The sequence below is a fragment of the Trachurus trachurus genome, assembly GCF_905171665.1.
Source record: "Trachurus trachurus genome assembly, chromosome: 12".
In the NCBI taxonomy this organism is placed as follows: domain Eukaryota; kingdom Metazoa; phylum Chordata; class Actinopteri; order Carangiformes; family Carangidae; genus Trachurus; species Trachurus trachurus.
Genome location: NC_139908.1, coordinates 27,164,252 through 27,185,658, shown reverse-complemented (window position 1 = coordinate 27,185,658; position 21,407 = coordinate 27,164,252). Strand labels below are relative to the sequence as shown.

The window sequence follows — 21,407 nt, the reverse complement described above, 5'->3', positions numbered from 1 at the left end:
TGTCTGTGACATGTTTTGGTCAAAATCCCGCAAGGATCAAACATCACAGCTCTTTTCATCCTCTCTAAACAGCCCTGTTCAGAACGGCTGGTTTCAGTGTCTGTCCCTTTAAATGCAAATGAACCACTGCTTGCCCCGCCCCTTCTACTGGTACCAGGTAGGGGTGGGGTTATGCAAATTTGAGAACTAGTTCCATCACTGGAAGACAACTGAGGGAACAGCTCATAAAACCACATGGATCTCAACCTAGAGAGCCTGAAAATTACAGATTTGTTTGTCAATTCGACATTTTGGAGTCAAGAATGAGAGACAAACACCCAAATATATGTTAAAGAGCCTTCAAAAAGTGATATTTCCATAATATGTCCCCTTTAAATCAGCTGTAAAACACACTTTGCACTGTTCTTATCGTTAAAACTGGGTCAAAATCGACACTAACAACACAAATGTCATAATTTTAACCAGAGCATTTATACATTTTGTGAAAAAAAACAAACATTTATTTTGTTTAAATAGAGGTTTCTAACAAAGCCAAAAAGCCTTGATGCAATAAAGTAATTGATGTGGCACTTTTAACCATTAAAAACCTAAAAATGGGTCAGTGGAGACCCGAACACCAGAGGAAGGTTAACAGAACAAGATGATGTTGTGATGTTGTGATGGTGCAGGCTGCAGCAGACTGTGATGTCTCAGTGTTTAAAAAACATCAGCACACTTTTATTCTGTTTGTGGGGAAAACTGCTTCTTGACATTAGCGGTAAATGAGGCGCACGTTCCCTCACGTACAACTAAGATCTGATAAAAGACTCGAGGGTTGTGGAAAACAATACAAGTGTAATATAAGACCAAGGCAGATATAACTACTGAAGATTTAATGTGCAGGAAGTTTCATTACAGGAAGAAGAACAAACACATTTTACGAAATTACACACATAAAAATATATATATATACATTTCTAACATGACTTGATGTGTGTGTGTGTTGTGCTGCTTTGTGCTGTTTTCCCTGCGGGGAGCGTTTGATTCTGGCTCGGGGACGCTGCAGGAGGAGCAGAGCTCGTTAAAACAGACGGCTTTACAGCTGCGCTGATCGCCCAGAGAAACAGAGAGAGAACAATGCAGGAAGGTGTGTGTGTCTGTGTGTGTGTTGGATACACATGGCAACAACCAGTGCCTTATGCTGTGTGCTGTTAACAGTTTCCTTATATAGTAAGAAAAGACTTGATCTAATCAGTTAACTGTAGAATCAGCAGCAGCAGCTTTATTAAAAACCAAACCAACCTGTGGATTCGGTGTTTGTGCGATCGCTCACCTGTGATTCGTCCGTTGGCCTCCATCGGTGGCTGCCAGCTGATTAAAATGGCACGTGGTCGCCCCTCACGACTGATCACCGTCAGATCTTTCGGGGCCGAGCTCGGAGCTGGGATTATGTGTGAAGAGGAGGAAGAGAGAAGAAAAAAAAGTAGTGTGAGAGACGGTTGAAGGAGAGTAACTCAGTAATCACCCAGCAGACAGCACATGTCCTGTCTCTGCCGCTGGAAAAGACACAAGTGGTCCTGGGGTGCAGGTGTGAACCGAGTGGAACTGAGCTGGTTTTCTTCTGTTCACTGATCTGTAGTGTTTGTGGAGAATTTCTCTGTCTTGTTGTGAGAATATCAAGCACTCAGGACTTCTCTTCACCTCTCAGTGGCAGCTTATCAGAGCTGTAGTGTGGTGTTGTGTCTCCTAAAGTTTGGGGGTAACACATAATCAGTACAGGAGCTGGTCCAGCCCTGCTCTGTCCAATAGGAGACCGTAGGGACACAATGTACACAAACCTGCAGCGGAAACTCATGGGTCCAGCATTTATAACTGAAATCATTAAAGGGATAATTCACCCAAAATTCTAATTTCACTCATTATCTACTCACCCTCATGTCGACTAAGAGCTGTGAGAATTTTAGCTGTGAGTCCTCCGTTCCTTCTCTGAGTTACGGGGGGGTCAGCGCAGCAGCATATTTGTCCATATAATGGTTGTCAATGGATACCAACTTTCTTTGTCCAAAAAGACACACCAGAAAACATCCAAATACCTCCATACTGCTCGTCTGTAATGTCCCTCTTGTATTGAAGCCCCGACATGAGAAATTGTTCCACCGGACACAGGAAGAGCAGTGAACTGAGACACTGGGAGCTTCCGCTACAAACAAGCTTAATATATAGACTTATTTAATTTTTTTCTGAACAATTTCTCATGTCGGGGCTTCAATACAAGAGGGACATTACAGACGAGCAGTATGGAGGTATTTGGATGTTTTTTGGTGTGTCTTTTTGGACGAAGAAAAGTGAGCAGATGATGCAGTGCTGCGCGGAGCCCTGCTGAAATTTGAATCTTGGGTGAACTATCCCTTTAACAAGGACCCATCTCAACAACAGTCCTTGTAACCTTCAGTTACAGCTCAATCAGTTAGGTGGATTCTGAATTTTGATTAAATAACATCATTTGAATGAACTGAATTTTTACTTATTAAAAAAAAAAAAGGCCAATTCCTTGGATTCCTCATCAAGGTTGCTGCATGATGGTCTTATGAAGCTCAGCCTGTGTTTAGACTCATTAGACTCAGTGGGAGATTTTTTTCCGATAGCGAGGCAGAGTGGTTGTGAGCGGCTGTAAAGACCAGTATCAGTGTGTTTTTCTCTGAGAATGAGCTGAGTGTTTTGTGTCCAGCGCTGGCGGATCACTGCTGGGACCGAGTGGGCGCAGTCCGTCTGCTTCGCTATGAATGTCAATGTATTCCAGCAGGCCCCGGGGAGCCGGCCGGGGTAATGCTGTTCACACTTAATTGGATGACAAATCCGACAAACATGATTGTAAACATCCTGAAAGGGATACCTTGACATTTTGATTTGAGTCTGTGGCTTGGGTTTCATTGTTGCAGACTGTTGTCGTGCTGCCGAGGGGGGAGAGCCCGGTTTCTCCATACCTCACTGCACCACATCACTTCTGTGCATTGTTAAAGCGCTTGTTAAAGGAAAAACGCTGTTCGGGGGTTAGACAGAAGGAGAAGTTCAGCGCCCGTATTGTTTTGGTGAATTTATGTTTCCTGAACCTGTTGTTATTGTGTATTCCTGTTTATCCCAATTACTTCAATCCTCCAGAGGAAACGCTGTGAACTTCACAGGTGGATGTTTTAAATGTCAGTGGGAAATCATCCACCCAACCTAAAACTAAACAATCTATCGATACCAACGCATTCACCCAGGGCTCCAGACTGCCTCGAAATGACGACAGTGTGAAATGTGGAAGGAGCGACTCAGACAGTCTGGAATCTGTCATTACAGATGGCAGGCCCATGTGTGTGAGGATTGTAGCAACCCAAAACGTAATATCGGCCAATAACTTAAGAATTTTTGCCATTTTAAATATAATAAAGCCAAACATTTAACAGCAATTTTGGAATAAATTACTACATCATTGGCTGGTTGTTACTGTATTGGCGTTAAAAAACGTTTGACATTGTAATAACTGGAGTCATTTAATAATATATGTTTCACTTTGTTTTGTTTTTTACGGTAGAAGATGTCACAGTTGTGAAACATTTGAAGTTCTGCGTTGTGTTTAGTGATAAATATATGACAACGTTATCAGCAGCAGTTATTCAAATTTCAAAGGGGTTTTTAATACTACTGTAGGTCCATGACGTAATAACCAGCCAATAATGTAATAACTTGCAAAATATTGGCAAAAAAAAGTTATTGGCATGTTATTATGTTGTTGGCTTTATTACATTTAAAATGGCCAAATGTATTACATTATCAGCTGTTTTTACGTTTTGGGTTGCTACAAGGTTCATGAATGAAAAGAAAATGTGAATATTTGTCGTGCAAGTCCATTTTCACCCCTACATTTTCTGCTTGTGCTCCTAAAATTTTAGATTAGGGGCCAAGTCTGGAGCCCTGCATTAACCAGAACTTAATGGTACACAGCACTGGTTCCATAACTACCAGTCTCATTCACCAAGCTCAGTCATATTCTTCCCAGAGGTGGAAAATCCAAGCCACTGCTCAGATGAAATGTACAGACAGGGTCATTAAAGGATGTTATATCTGAATATAGAAATTCATAAGTTCAGTCTCTGCTAATGAGACCACTGTTAACCACTGTAAACGGCTAACCACAGCTGGAGACAGCGGTCCTCGTTCTGCTCCACAGCCTCGGCCAGTCGGACCAGTTTTCCACCAGAGCAGAACAGGAGCTGTCACCAGCTGGAGTTACAGCTGAGAGACCAGAGACCTGCCTGCTGTGAGGGGGAGGGGGAAGGGCGGGGGCACAGTCTCAACTTTCAAACCAAAATACTCCAAGGAGACGTGTGATTGCTTGTGACCCCAAATGTGCACAGGGGACAGAAAAGGCAGCGATAGGACAAACATCCAAAAGAACTGGTAAACCATAGAGATACAGGCCATCACCTCTGGGTAGGACCTTTAAAAATCAAATCAAAGTACTTAGCCCAACAGTACAGCATGGCCATTACAGTATAAACACATTTGCTACCCATCCCATCCAACCTGTCCTTAGGAATGAAGCATTAGCACTGTTGATGGTTGAAAAGATGTACAGGTGCATCTCAATAAATTAGAATCCCATGGAAAAGTTTAGTTAGTCAGTAATTCAATTCAAAAAGTGAAACCAATACATTATATAAAAATCCATTACACACAGAATGAAACATTTTGTGTCTTTTTTCTAATTAATGTATTTTAATTGTAATGATTATGGCTTACATTTAAATTCAGTAGCTCAAAGAAATTGAATATTACAAAAGACCAATTTTAAAAAAGTATCTTTAATATGGAAATGTTGGCTTTTTGAAAAGTAATTGACTTTTCGTTGATATTCTAATTTAATGAGATGCACCTGTATATTAGGTTTTGGGAATTTGGGAATTTTGGAGGGTTGAACACAACCCTCATTTCCACAGTGACTTGAGGGTTTAGATGACAGATTTAAGATTCAGGATCAGCTTTAGGATTATTTTAGAGCTCAGGCCAGCGAACGTGTTCTACCAGTGAGTGTGTGTGTGTCAGAGAGACGTACCTGCTTCGTATGTTGTGGCGTGTGCCGTCATACTCCACGTGCTGGACTTGCGGCCTTTGGTTACCATGACAGCAAACTCATACATGGTGTTCGGTTTGAGGCCGGTGACGGTGTGGCTGAGCGTCGTGGTGTCTGCAGACTGGACCACACACACACACACACACACAACACAGGAGGAGAATTTAAGCATCACTAGAATAAAGTAAGACTGAAACACACAGTGGAGCTTCCTATTCAAGTTACTTGGACTTTATACATCTATATAGTGTATAGATAGAGTATATGCACATACATATAGTGGACTTTATTTCTTCTGTGGTGTAGAGACAGCTGGTTTGACTCTGTCCTTGTGCCACCAAGAAAATGTATTCTGCTGGAGAGAAAAGATCTCCCTCCATCTGTGCTTTATTAAGGTGAGACTGCTGTCTGCCCTTGTATAGATTTCCTATTTCCAGTCTTTTTGAGGCAGACTTCAGATTATTGGTTTAGTTTCTTTTCAAACTTCTGACTTTTGTTGGAAGAAAAGAACATGAAAGGACGAGTAACGGGGTCTGATCTTGTTTTGACAAAAATCAAAATCATTCCAATTTTGGTTTTGCTGTGTTATTTGTCCAAACAATCAGCTGATTCTGTCAACTGAAGACATTTATAAAGATATTTCTTCATCAGTGAACGCTTGTGAAAGACACATATTGAGCTCCAGTGCGTTGTGTTCTGATCGCTGTGACTCTGCTTTGTCAAACTTAAAGGGATAGTTCAACATTTTGGCAAATTGGCCCATTGCCATAATCCCTATAGTTTTAGGAGTAGGTTCTTTACCTTTAATTACCAGTGCAAGCTGTTTTTAGAACGGTGGAGCAGAGCCGCGAGCTGCTCAGAGCTAAGCTACGGAGGCTAATGGGATTTCTTGGTTTCCCTCATCAAACACATTGAAAACAACTCGGTCTTGTAACGTTGTGTTATTATCTCATAGCGTGGTGAATGTGCAGCTCACAACTTGTCCATCAGAGCGTTGTGGAGTTGTTGGATTGTGTATGATGAGTTTGATGAGGGAAACCAAGAAATCCCATTAGCCTCCGTAGCGTAGCTCTGAGCAGCTCACGGCTCTGCTCCGCCGTTCTAAAAATAGCTTGCGCCGTCAATTACAGCTAACAAACCTACTGCTATGACTATAGGGATTATGGCAATGGGCCAATTTGCCAAAATGTTGAACTATCCTTTTAATAATCTTCCATGTTTATTTATTACAGTGTCTGTGCCTGCTTTATTAAAACAGGGGAGATAAATCATAAATGGGAGCAGGTGTGACATTAAATCCCCCTCAGCTGATAATCAAACAGCTGCAGGTGCTGGAGTTGCTGTGGTAACATGTCTCGTCCAGATGTAATGAGGAGAAACTTGGGGATGTAATAAACATGGAGCTAAAAAACTTCAGCGTTTCATTTCAGACAAACTCCACTGTCGCCGCGGTGAGGACTCCTCCCACTCAGAGGTAACAGCGGCTTTGAACAGGCTCTGTCTGACTAATGGCCTCCCGAGCTCTTCTAATGAAACAGCACAGAGGAGCAGAGACTGGTGCTTCACTCCACACACTGAAGTGGATCTCACAAAACAACATCATCAGAGTTAATCCTGAGGGGGCGATGAGATAAGAAACCTGCCAGACAAACATACGCAGATCAGACGTAACATCATGACCACCTGTCTGATGTTGTGTTGGTTTCTTTTGCTGCCAAACACACAACAAACTGCACTGCACTGTGTGTTCTGACAACTTTCTATCAGAAGAAGTATGAACTTGTTCAGCAGTCTGAGCAACAGTAGCTGGTCTGTTGGATGGGAGGCCAGCCTTCTCTCCTCACCTGTATCAGTAGGTGCGTTTCCGTTACCATAGAAATTTGAAATAACCTAAATATCACAATAAAAACTGGCCGACATCTTGAAAAACCTCTCATATTCGCTAAAACATTTTGACGCTCTCATGAGGTGGGTTTTCAGACGTATCGATATAAAAGTGTATCGCAAAAGTGTTATGGAAACATCACACATCCGGAAAGTTTGTATCCATAGCTGGTCTGTGAAAGCGCTGCCTTCATCTTCTGTTTAAGGGATATTTTAACATTTTGGCAAATTGGCCTACTGCCATAATCCCCATAGTCTTAGTAGTAGGTTTGTTACCTTTAATTGTCGGTGCAAGCTGTTTTTAGAACGGCGGAGCAGAGACGTGAGCTGCTCAGCTAACGCAACAGAGGCTCATGGGATTTCCATGTTTCCCTCATCAAATACACAATCCAACAACTCCAAAATGCTGTGATGGACAAGTTGTGACCTGCACATGAGATAATAACGTATAATTATGTAACATTACGGCACACGAAGCAAATACCCAGAACTACTTGCGCTTTTGAAATCACTTACTCCTGAGACTATAGGGATTATGGCAATAAGCAAATTTGCAGTTGAAATATCCCTTTAAAAACAATAGCGGCAACAGCTGTAGCGGCAGCTGAGACCGCTGTCCCATCACCATAGAAACGCAAGATGCTAAATGTCCATCTTCCTCAAAGTGAAGTCTTGAACTTTCAATGGAAACACTTGCTGTCGGACGGTATAACTATTTAAGACTTATATTAACACAAACATTCTGCTTACTTCTGCTTTAATATTACTCAACTGTGTTATAAAGTTATGAACTTGTATGTCACACTTCCAGCACATCTCTGTCAGTATGATGTTGTTTAACTACTGCTGATTTACTCATTTAGTTTCTATGCTGTTAAATGAATGTTAATCTGCCCTGAATGTTTCTATCTGACTATTGTACATTTCTTTTTTTCTGATCTGTTGCGCATTCAAATACATCTTGATTCTGCAATCCTTGTAATCTTCACTGCAGTTATTATTTCCACATATCAATATCACATTTATTTAACTTTAAATTCAATTGCATTATTGCAATAATTCTATTAGATTGACAGTTAATTGGTTGTGAATAACTCCTTGAAGTCCTGCCCTGACATTACTGTTCAAACAATATGCTTCATGTCATGGCAGATTATTACATATGCACACATTATACATATTACATGCAATTTATGTTAAGAGTCAGTGTTGGTTGACCGTAGTGATTAACTGAAGTAGGAGATCTTTTCATGGTCTCTGAACATAAAACCTAATTAAATTAATCTCAGAATCAGGATTCCCATGTCATTTAGTCCCAACTCAGATATAAACACGTTAATATTCACTTAATGTCAGTTACAATCTAGATATGAAATATAATACAAGGTCTCACTTCCTTTTACTTCTTTGGTTTACTATCTCTGTTTTTGCTTGTTGTTCTTCAAGATTCTCTTGGAACTACTCACACAGTGTTCAGGTTGACCCAGCTGACGTTCCTTTTCAGATTTTGTACTTGACTAAGTGTTGCTTTGATAGTATTTTGGAAATACTGTCATTGATCAACCCTTTAATTCTATACTTTGCTCATTTGGAGCATAAGAATCTACTTTGCAGTCGGTAAATTCACCGACACATAAATGTTGCAGTAACAGGAGAAAATAAAAGTTAACACTAAAAATAACATTTTCTTCTCTCTGCTGAGGCAAAATGATTGCAAGCAAGCAATACCTGAGAGAGAACTATACACTACGCTCCCTACAACCATGCATGATGATTTGTGTTTAACAGAGTTTGAGCAGCTCTAGAGATTTCTATGAACCTTTATCTGTTACTTTATCTGTGTTGTAGGAGAGCAGCCACAGAACTGAATCATTTAAATTATAGACAGATTGTCTGAACGTGGACTCAACATCTAAACTCTTGAGATTTTCAGATCTTTTTTTTTAGTGAGGCATGATTCACATCAGCTGATGTTTATCATGAACACACACTCTCTCTTTAACCTTTGAGTGTTTTGAATGAGTTAAAAATTAAAGTAGTTCCAACCCTCACTTTCAAAAGCACTTATTTGGGGCTTACTTTATGGATAAAAACTTACTAGTTAATTATTGTGATGTAGGGCTGTGAAAAATTAAAATAAGTCATGATGATGCTCCTGCATTAATGTGTGAGTTGCATTTCACTGCTATATGTAAACATGAGACAATTAAATTCAAATCCAAAACCACTCCCTGTTCTTCAGGCTGCAGACAGGGATACTTGGGGTCAGCCGAGAAGCTCAACTTTCTGACCCTCGCTGCTAGGCAACCACTGCCTTCCTGGGAGCATCACTGAATCAATGCTGGAAACTTTGGGAAACTTTGCTCATGATCTCTGTGATGAGAGTTTCTGTGATTCCTCTGGCGTCCTTCCATTCTCTGCTCACTTTCTTTTCCAACTATTTGATCAGTTAATTTTATCATAAAGTTAGTTTCACTCAGATTAATACTTTTTTTTTCTCAGTTACTCATAAAATGTTTGGCCACAAGGAAAAATCATTTTGATAGAAAAAGAACAACATTAGGTAAAAATTCATTTTACAATTATATTGTAATATAATGTCTGAACTTTGAATTTGTCAAATAATTAAAGGTACATTGTGTAAGTTCTTCTGTTATCTATTGACGAAAATTGATTATTTGGTTCAAAAGTCTGTTTTTCATTAATCAGTAATCCCCCCCATCAACAAAGTGAAGTGTTCCTTTCAGCTCTGAATGAGCCGTTCATATCATTCATATCTACATGTAGCGGGTAAGCTCGGTGCTGCTGCCATGTGGTGTTGCCATGTTTTTACGTTCACAGAAGTCCAGAGAAAGACGGTAAAACGTGGGTCAGGTAAACAATACGACATCACCATGACAACATATTGTCACGTGTATTGTTTTGCCTCGTGCTGACGGACCACTTACATAGAGGCTTGTTTATGCCGTTACGTGCAGCGGCTGTCGTCCGTCTGCCATCTAACCGATTTCATGTGAATGCAGCATGAAAAATACGACTGAGTTGCTTGCGATCTACAACCGCACCACTAGATGGGAGTAATTCTTACACAATGTACCTTTAAAGGTCCCATATTATACTCTTTTTACTCAGTTTCACTCAGCTGTCAGACGTCCAACTAAACTGTATTCGAAATGTATTGCCCCAAACTGATCCGTGGTCCTGAATGGCAGCTGTCTAAAAGTCGCTCAAATGAGCTCTCCTGAGAACAAGCTGTTTCTGTGCCTGTACCTTTAAATGTTAATGAGCTCCGTCTGTCACAGCCTTGCCTTGCCCCTCTCAGCCAATCAGAGGCCTAGTAAGGCGGGTCTTGGCGTGGCCATAGTAGGAAAGATTCTGCCTCAGGGACAGGATGTGGCTAACGGTAGCATGGGCTAATGTTTATGGGTGGATGTATCACTATAGCCAGAGCGATTGATATTACAGCGTGGCGACAGCTCTTGACGTCGCCGCCAGTGCGGTCTCGTGGTTCATGTAGCTCCCAATAGTCCCAAACTAGGCTTGAAACAACGTTCAAAACACACACAGCCAGTATCACAACTAAGCATAAAGTCCGCTTAGCTTAATGCTAACGTATAATGTGAAACCTCATAGACGGGCTAACAGAAATTAGCATCGGCTGTCGCCGTTTCGCGGCAAACCAACAGCCATAGAAGCTGCTAAAACCTGTTTTAATTCTGGCTTTAGCGCTGTTAACACGTCACAGTTTCATGCAAGAAAGTTTAATCCAGAGTCTGTGGGCAGTTTGCTCCGATGTCTGTCCTGGGAGAAGTGCAGAGTCTGTGTGAGCCCCGACCGGGCACCAGGGCAGCGGCTGTCTGCAGCAGCAGCAGCCGCTCTACTGAGCTGATCTGCCGGCACGGACATCTCCTCCTCCCGGAGGAGAAAACGAGCGAAGTAACGTATCCGCATGCTTTTAGAGGTTTACCGCTGGCTGGTTAAATTATTTTTAGGAGATTTAATGCTAGTCTCATTGATGAAATTTAACAACTGTGGCAGTGGCATTAGTTTGTTTGAATGAAAAGTGAGGAGGAGCTGGGCTATGTACTGAAATCACCACATTTACGTAAATAAAGGGGAGGGGGGGCGACAGCGGAAAAGCGACCAGACTTGCATAGTTTGTTCATTTTAAAACATTTATTGATTGAAATGTGGTCATATCTGATGACTTTGGCGCTGTGTGTGCAGCTAACAACAGAGCAACCACTAAGCAGGGGAAAAAAAATGGCACGGTTCAGAAAATTTCTTCAGGCGTGGCAAACCTTCACCGGGGGCGGTGCCACCAACCTAGGGGGTGGCGTCGAGTCTGTCGGTGACGTCACCGACAGACTATCTTCAACATGGCCTGTTTAAGCACACATTTTCTAAAGACAGAGAAAGCGAAAAAGGGAGAGGATGAACTTTTTTCATACCAGGGGGGATTGTAGACAGGCCGAGGATGCATATTATTGATAGAAAACCGCTCTAAAGTGCATTTTGCATAATATGGGACCTTTAAGTTCTCTTCAAAATTGTCATTCAATGTCTAAGGTTAAACAATTCATGATTTGAGTCCTGTCAACCTGTCTGTCAAAAACAATGACACAAACTCTGAAGAAACATAGAAGACACAAACACGTCAACACCTCAGATTGGTCGTCTGTGTTTACCTTGTACTTCCCGCTGGTGGAGTAGCTGGTCTTCCACTTGACGGAGTAGTACCGGACCTCGGACGCCTTCTGGTTCTTGGTCATGGAGTTGTCGGCCCAGGAGACTCGGACCGAGTCCGAGGACAGAGCCACGGCCTGGACCCCCACTGGGGGGATCATGGGAGTGCTGGTGTCTGGGATGGGAGTGGGGTATTTATCAAAGAGGTGGAAGACGTCATCATCAGATGGGTCTATGGGGTCTTGGGGAGGGAGGGGTTAACGGTAACCAGGGTTTTTTTTGGGATTGGTTAATGAAATCATATCATTTAATGAATGCGTGATTATTATGGTTTATATAGGGAGGTATGACACAAGCAGAGATTCAGATCAATGTCGGTTTGAGCATGCGTATGGAAAAGACAACATGAAATGGCATGCAGTAGGAGGGGAGGACGAGAGAGTGGATGGAAGGAAGTGAAAAACGAGAGAAAAGAGGAGAGAGAAGGACAAAGTGTAAGAAGACAGCAAGAGACAAACATGTCACAGTGAACAGGAAGAGGAGCCATAGGTCCAGTGAGCACTGGCTCTCCAAGGACAAAACACAGCAGAGTGCAACCAGTGGGAATCCAACAGCTCACATCAACATGTCAACAACTCAGATTGATTTTTTTCTTTCTTAAAAGCAGGAACAGTTTCTTCTTGCTCCAATAGAACATTAAATTTAATCTCTTTTTATTATTATATGATGTCATTTACCTCCGGATTTATTTTTCTCACATCATGTCAACACAGAGGACAGTGGTTTGTATTCTGGGGATTATCCTGCCAGATACAACGACCTCGCTGGTCATCTGTGACCCGTAGTTAACAAACAGTTAGAGGTCGGATTAGACCGACCTGAATGAGCTCATGGGAAACCCATCAGTGTGGATCTGTGGCTCCAGACAATAAGAGATGCTGCCTTCAGGTGCTTTCAGAGACACATTTGAGCATGTTTTCGTAAACTGAACTCATATTTCAGATTAAGATTGTTTTTTCTTCTTTTTTCTTAACAATCTTATAATCACCATCACTTCCTTTTTAATATATTATCGTTAAAGGGATAGTTCAACATTTTGGCAAATTGGCCCATTGCCAAAACCCATATAGTCATAGCAGTAGGTTCGTTACCTTTATTTGTCGGTGCAAGCTATTTTTAGAACGGCGGAGCAGAGCCGTGAGCTGCTCAGAGCTACACTACGGAGGCTCATGGGATTTCTTGGTTTCCCTCATCAAACTCATCAAATACACAATCCAACAACTCCAAAACGCTCTGGTGGACAAGTTGTGACCTGCACATTCACCACGCTATGAGATAATAATGGACCATTACCAGACAGAGTTGTTTTAGAGGGAAATTCATGCAAAACTGCTGATGTGCGTTGCCTTCAGGGACAGTTTTTCAGCAAGCAGTCTCTGTATTTACCTCAAAAACAACTCTGTCTGGTAACGTTGTGTTATTATCTCATAGCGTGGTGAATGTGCAGGTCACAACTTGTCCACCAGAGCGTTTTGGAGTTGTTGGATTGTGTATTTGATGAGTTTGATGAGGGAAACCAAGAAATCCCATTGGCCTCTGTAGTGTAGCTCTGAGCAGCTCAAGCCTCCGCTCTGCCATTCTAAAAATAGCTTGCACCGACAAATAAAGGTAACGAACCTACTGCTATGACTATAGGGATGATGGCAATGGGCCAATTTGCCAAAAATGTTGAACTATCCCTTTAATGTGCAAACTGCTCCATTGTGTATGAAATTAAATGAACCTTAAGGCAGCAGGACAAGAAAACTGCTATCAGATGCTAACAGATGCTAGCAGATGCTATCAGATGCTAACAGATGCTAGCAGATGCTAACAGAGGGCTGGAATGAGCAGTGACCTGAACAACAACATGTAAATGCCACTGTGCTGATTCCAGCTCTGTGTCCTCTATTGACAGGAAGACCTACTGGAAACTGAAACACAGTTAGTGACACAGATAGTAGAAAGATAACAGCAGTGTAATCTGGTTCACTGTCACTGACATGAGCTGGTCTGTATGCATCAAACAGCCTGGAGATACAGGAAGTCTCAGCGAGGCTTGTTACTGTTTGTTTAGATGTTTCTGACCAAGATTACATGAAGAGAAAAAGCAGAAGAAAAAGAATGAAATAAGAAAATATGCTACAAATAAACAAGTTAAATATTCTCAGTAGAATATGAACAATAGATAGCTAATGCAATAACACAGAAGAAAAAATGTATCAACATTTAAGATAAGAATACATCTGGGAAGGAGGAGAACCAAGAGATGACAGCGCTTGATATTTCAGTTCAGGGTGTTTTACTTATTCTGGTTCTGTTCTCATTTGTTCCTAGAAAACAGAGCAGAGGGAGCTGATCTCTGTCTGTCTCTCTGCTGCTCTAAATGAGGCTTTTAACATCTATTTTTATCTCACTGCCTTTAAACACAACGCACACAGACACACACACAGATTTTAGACATGTGTGAACCGACAAACTAGTAACTGCTCAGCCTCATTGCAGGATCCCAGAGAAACACACAGAGAACGACTCACATCTCAGCAGCGTGGAACCAGGCCGGGCTCACATCAAGAGATGGAGACACTGACACTAAATCCACAGAGGAACCCAGACCACTTTCTGGTTCTGGAGATTCTGGAGATTTGCCTCCAGACATGTGTGAGGTGGTGTTCTGAAGACAAGAGTTTGTATTTCTCCCATCGCCATCTTGTTTTTGTTTTGTTTTTTGTTGAAAGAAGCCATATTTGGTTTTATACTATAAGCCAAAGTGTAGCCAAATACTTAAATGTTCACATTTGGTAAATATCACACATATGAGGAGAAACCTTGTAATGTAAAACCTGTGATAAAATGTGTCTATGGGTAAAACACTTCATAACCTGTTTTAATATTACAGATATGAGATATTATCTCAGTGTTAACAGCGACAATGGATTATTGTGACAATGTGCTATTGAGTCTTAATGCATTTTTAGACCCAAACACAGCTCACAGTGTCTTACGTGATAACATAGTATTGTTTTAATGTAACTTGGCGTTGGCCGGTATGAGATTCTGATGGTATGATACAATATACATTATAAAACGGAAAGGTGAAATCCGGCGATCTGATTGGTTGTTAACCGTGGTATAATGAGCATATACCACGGCTACTATTCTAAAGCCGTATCACAGCGTAGGCTATCACTCCGCGTCAGGCACGTATGACTGGTATGAATGGAAGTTGTTGTCATGTAGCCTATCCATGACAACGGACTGTTGAAGTCCGTAGCAAAAGACAGTTGATGTTTTTACGATGTTAAAAAATGGACTAAAGTAGTCGAATTGACATGTTTAAGGTGAACTTTCACCTCCGGGGAGGGTTAACAATGGTAGAGGGGACTGAGCAGTGACTTTCACCTGAAAAAAAGCGGAGGAAAAGACGAGATGCAGAGCTACTTGGAGCTAACGTCTGGAGAGGTGGGACTATTTTTTCACAGTGAGGATATATTAGAAAATATTAGTGGTTGTGAAACTGTGACTTTTTCATACCGTGGTTTACCTTGAACTGGTAACCTGCCCTTGCCTAAATCTAACACATGGACCTTAAATTGCCTAGTTGAGTCTCATCACCTATGTTCTATGCTCACAGTCCAATCACCTCCTCTGCTCCTCCTTATTCCACCTGCACCATCACAGTCTTAGTCTTTGACGCTCTCTGTTCCCTGGTCCGACAGCTGTATCAAAGTACAGATGGTTATTCACGTTTGAGTTAAAGGGATAGTTCACCCAAAATTGAAATTTCACTCATTATCTACTCACCCGAACCAGGGTCTGTCCTCTTCCCAGTTCGTCCAAATTTGACGAACCGGGAAGAGGAGCTTTGAGAAGTTTCCGCTACAAAACAAGCTTGAAATATAGACTTATTTAATTTTTTTCTGAACAATTTCGCATTTCGGGGCTTCAATACAAGACGGACATTACATATGAGCAGCATGGAGGTATTTGGATGTTTTTTGGTGTGTCTTTTTGTTACGAAGACAGTTGGTATCCATTTGCAACCGTTATATGGACATGCACTGCTACGCCGAGACCCCCTGTAACTCAGAGAAGCCACGGATAACTCTGAAACTTCTCCCAGCCCTTTGTCGACATGAGGGTGAGTAGATAATGAAATTTCAATTTTGGGTGAACTATCCCTTTAATATTCCACAGTCCTCTGCCATTATAGTCAAAGCTTTTCTACATTGCCGAAACACTAAAAAATCCACTGTCTTAACTAAATCCTCAGTGGCCTGAACTCAGTTATTGAATCAGTCGCTTTTAGAAACTGATGGATGATGTCACAGAGGCGACGTCCATCTTTATTTACAGACACATCTGTTGCCTCTAACAACCATTCAAAAGTAACTGAACATTTTGTCTGTGAATTTTGTTTCACTACCAGACTGTTAACACAGGACGGATAATGGACTGAGAGTTAAAGATGCTTTGCTAAAATCACGAGTTGGACTTTGTTGGCTACAATCCTAACAAACAGGATAATGTGCAAAAATTGGTAAATTGGACTGAGTATAGTAACCAAAGGATCATTTGAATGGTGGAGAAAAAAAGCTTTTCATGATGGCACAGCCAGACAAGAAAGCAGAAACCTGACAAAACTCAAAAAACAGAAAGAACCAGCTGCAGCTCACCAAAAATGCGTACAAAGAAGTGGTGGTGGAGTTCTGGAACAAAGTTCTATAAACGCAACAAAAACCAAACTGCGTCAACATGATGGAGGGAGGAAAGTGTGGAGAAAGAAGGAACAGCTCATTACCCAAAAGGCACCAGCTCATCTGTCAAACAGGAGGCTGGTTGTGTTATGGGCTGGCCATGTATGGCTGCCAATGGAACCGAGACTCTGGCATTTATTGATGATTTCACTTCAGATGGAAGCAACGGGACGGATTCAGAGGTATACGGGGTCATTCTATGCTCAGAGTCAGACAAATGCAACAAAACCCAGTGAATGGCATTTCATCATTCAGCAGGACAACCACCCTGAACATACAGCCACAGAGCTGCTGGGTGGGATGTCCTCTATTGGCCAGAGTCAGTCAGCTGATCTCAGTCCGACTGAGCTTCACTCAACTTTGCTGATGAACAATGGTGGAAGAAGTTTTCTTTTTTCACTTCTATAAATAAAAAGTCCAATTATGTTATTTAATGGAAGTCTTGAGTTGAAAGCATCTCTTTAGTTAATGAATGGATTTTTTAAGTATGAAAAGTGAAGGTCATCATGCAGCATAATGGCCACTGTAGATGTTTTATTATTGTAATTCATTAATTCTATGGTGGAGTGATGAGTCATTTGCATTCAGCTGCTGTAGTTGTTAAGTGTTTTGCTAATTCAATCTTTGAGTACATGAACTAACTAAGGCGCGACTGATTTAGACTTTTCGACGCCAATGTCAGCAATAAGAAATTCAGACAATCGATAAATATGACGATCCAATTTTTACATTTTGGGGAAAAAAACAAAAACAAAAAAACAAACAAATAAATAGCTGATCCTTGAATATACTTCAAATAGCTACTTGATATACATTGAACGCAGAACATTTTATTATTTTAAAATATTATATATTATATATATTTACCATCAAAAATGTACTACCTTTACTTGAATAGGTATTCATAAGATTGGCATAACACTGTCATAACCATGACATAACACTGTCATAAACATCAATGAATACTTATGACAGCTGTCGTTAAGTGTCATTCGGTAAGTTCTGTCACTTTTAATGCAAAGTTGACATTGTTTGAGATGTTTTTGTCCTGACAACTTGACATAAAGACAATTTAAACTGTCATAGCAGACCTAATTGCCAAACTTTAAAAATTATGTCAAGTTCTCATAACAAGGACATCTCAAATAATGTCAACTTTGCATCAAAAGTGACATAACTTACCGAATGACAGCTGTCATAAGTATTCATTGATGTTTATGACAGCTGTTATGTCATGGTTATGACAGTTTTAGGTAAATCTTATGAATACCTATTCAAGTAAAGTGTTACCAAAAAGGGTTGTGTGGAACAAGCAGCATACGAACAGTTCTTGTTCCACTACACCAGAAAAAATAAGCAGCACTATTCTATTTTCAAACCTCTCTTGCGACCCCCCCCCCCCCCTTAGCATCTTGTGTCCCATTGACCTATGTCACCTCCTACAGTACAGCATGTCAAGGGCTGCTACTGCTCTAAATGTGTGTGGGGTCATTGGTGACCCCTCAGCATGGAGGAGAGTCATGAGCTGTTGAATGTAAGTGAGAAGGTCAAGTTTTCTTTCTTTTCATGATTAAACAGATAATAAGGAAGAAGCCCATTGCATCAGTTGAATGTCACGGTGACATAATAGCAGAGCACCTGGGTGTCAGTTCTAATAGCAGCCTTTTCTTTGACACTTAAGGTTCTGATGACAGCAGCGCTGCACACTCACCTGAGGCCAGTGATGAGGAATTAGACATAAACTGAGTCGGGCACTTAGATGCTCCCCTCCAGTAAACACAGACATGAATAGAAACTAAACTATGCTTTTTTCCCCCCATTAGATCTGCTGACTGCTCCTGTTTCTTGACCTGCATGCTCCCAGATTACAGTTAGAAATTTAGTCCACTGTTACTGGTGTCCAATTGATGGACACGTCTACAGAAATAAAATAAAAAAGCTTCTAAAAAACTCCAGCTTTCCTTTAAAGAGACCCCCAGGAGTTTGCTTTTGGTTATAAAAGAGTCTCATATTAATGTGGATGACTCTACGTTACCCACACTTGTTAATGGGGCCATTTCTGATATATATATTGTTTTGTCTTTATAGTTATTTTGATATTATTATTTAGTGGTAGACTGGCCCAGCATTTCCTGGTTTCCTGGACGCTGCCCAGTGGGTCATGGGAATAACGCCGCCAAATCGCTAGTTGGCATCGTTTATGGTCGTAACTACGACGGTATCTGATCGTCTTCCAACCTCCGACTTTCGTTCTTGATTAATGAAAATGTTTTCCGAAAGTCCCAGTAGTCACTTTAAAGGTAGAGCAGGAAATCTTGGAAAAACGGTTCTAGCAGACCACATTTTGAAAATACAATTCAAAAGTCCAAGCGTCTTTCCTCAGACCTCTCTCTGAAGCCACGCCTCCAGAGCGCAGGAACGTGCAACGCTTGTTCTTTTCTGCCATAATGTTGTTGCAACTGTCTCGTTGAATTTAGCAAGCTAGCATAAGCTCTGGCTTTGGCGTCGCCTTTCCGCATTGTAAATCGTTGAAGGGCGCGAGGGGCAGATGCCAGTTTGATAGACACATCACAATGCTATGAATTTGTTTGCTGCGTTCAAAATGATTGGATGGTGTTTTTACAGGATTGTCCATTTTTCATTTCTCCCCTTTAATAATTCCAATTGGTGCTGTACTTTAGTATTTTGAGAAACATAGCTACATGTGTGGGTAGAGCCCAAAAAAGCTGTACCAAAATCCCCAAAACAGAACTTGTCATCATTGAAAGCAATCTCAATACAGTGCGGTAGGGGAATGAGATTCTGGAGCCAGTGGTGGTCCCACATCTCCAGGATCTGGGACCTGCAGAGCCAGGATCACCACAGATCATCCACATTTTGGGAGTGGAGACGATGGAATGGTCTACTGTGAGTCCAGACTTCAACCCAACTGAACACTTGTAGGGTCAGCTTGGGTGTTGCTGTACCTTTTAGAGTGACCAACACAACCACACTGGTTGGCCTTCAACAGCTCCTGGTTGAGGAAATGCGACCAGGTGTCAAGCTGTTGTGGCTGCGTATGGATCTTCTGAGATCCCTCATAGTGTACAATATAGTGTACAATGAATAGTGTGATATATCGTGTTGTTTTTTTTCCTTATTACTGTGGGAGAGTTCAATCACCCAATCCACCAATCAATGCAAAACAAGAGTGAACACCAACAGGAGAATAATGCAAGGGATCGTAGCACTTTTTTGGAGGGGGCGCTACCCACATGTTTAGCTCAGTTGCGCATTCCACGGATGGATGATCCTTACCTTGTTGTAAAGGTGACTAAACAGGCTTTCCAACGATATAAAACACAACACCAATTGGTATTATTGAAGGGGAGAAATGATTAATTGAAAAAACATTTCCAAACTTTTTTTGTGGAATGTAGACGGAGACATGGATACTTTTTTTTTTCCCCATCCAGTGGTGAAACTTTTTTTTAACACTCTCTGCTCTTGGCAGCTATTATTTGGTAAAGGTCAGTGAATGTAGCTAAATAGAGGACTCACAACTACCTGCATTGGCACTGAATATAATTACAAGTTGTAGAATCACCTCCTGCGAGTGGGTGGATGACTGATAGCAAACAGTGTTGACTTCAGCTGCTCTACTGAAGGCCTTTTGCTAATTAGTAGCTTGTTCATCGGTTGTTAATGGCCCCCAGAGTTTGACTTGCTGCGTTTCTGTGTTAGCAGAGGTTTTGTGGATGTGTTTGTCTAATTGCTGGTGTTTTCTTGGAGCGCAGCGTCCCCCCCCCCCCCTCTCTGTGCCACTGTCTACGCCGCCTGAATAATGAACGTGCGGTGCTGTGGTGTTGAAGAAGTGCGTTCGCGCAATGGATGTGGAGACGGAGCGGGTGTTGGGGCCTGTTGCGTGCGCAGTGTAAACCAGACCGCTGGGAGAGTCAACGCCGCTGCTGTTGAAGAAAGATGTACAGCTGCAGGCCGACAGAGAGAGAGAAAGAGGGATGAGTGAGGTACTGATAGACGGAGAGAGGGAGGGAGAGGAAGAGGTTGATAGAGTGTGTGTGTGGAGCTGCGCGGCAGGCTGCGGCAGGTGGTGTCATGGTTAAACTGGTCGTCCAGCATCACAACTAAGCTCTGCTCAGGACAGAATACTAATGAAGACATGGGACACGCCTCCTCCTCCTCCTTCCTGTACTCCCTCCACTCTCCGTCCTCTTCCTCTTCACATCCCTCACAGCCTTCATGTGCTCTCTTTTCTTCTTCCCTCCGCTCTACCCCACTCTGCATATCCCTCCGTGTTCCTTCTGTACTGCCTTCCTTTCTTACCCCTCCCATCTCGCCTCCTTCATTACTTCCTCCGTTCTTCCTCAAACCTTCCATTCTTCCGTTTTTACTCGTGCTCTTCCTTCCTCCCTCCCTCCCTCCCTCCATCCTTTCATACTGTATTGGTTTTATGCCCTCCTCCCTCTTCCTGCAGTCCTCCAGTAGTTGATGAAGTGGGAGCTTGGCAGTTGGTTGAGGATCAGTTCTGGCGGTGCCACGAGGCGAGGACTGGCCAGTCTATTAACGAGGATAGCATAGTTAACGAGCCGTTCTTTAAAGCTCTTACGAAAAAGATAAATATAAATAAATAAACCACTCTCCCAGCTTATTAACTCCTGACTGTCACAACACAGAGCTTAGACTGTTAGACACAGCTACCGTCTTGTTGGAATGTTTCTACCGAGCTCCAGATGTGGAACAACAAAACACCAGGAGACAGATGCAGGGAACAGGAGACACTGATGTCACATCACAGAGCAGCTGATCTTAACAACCTGACGGGCTGAGGGGGGAGAGGGAAACAGGAAACAGCAGGGCTGCACTACCAAAATAAAACAGGAAGTACAAAGTCTGCATGAAGCCAGCAGAGAGGCAGGCTGTTCCCCAACCTAAGAGGTTGAAAGATA

General features: G+C 41.9%; 1 protein-coding gene across 1 annotated transcript in view; it reads right to left on the bottom strand.

Moving 5' to 3' along the window:
• dcc (DCC netrin 1 receptor) overlaps positions 1-21,407 on the bottom strand; it is a gene marked incomplete at both ends in the record, with an annotated part of 386,320 nt that overhangs the window by 97,829 nt on the left and 267,084 nt on the right. Inside the window, 3 exons of the mRNA XM_083983745.1 lie at positions 1,313-1,420; positions 5,078-5,216; positions 11,668-11,906. Coding sequence (XP_083839871.1) covers positions 1,313-1,420; positions 5,078-5,216; positions 11,668-11,906 — 486 coding nt within the window. The remainder of the gene's footprint in view (positions 1-1,312; positions 1,421-5,077; positions 5,217-11,667; positions 11,907-21,407) is intronic.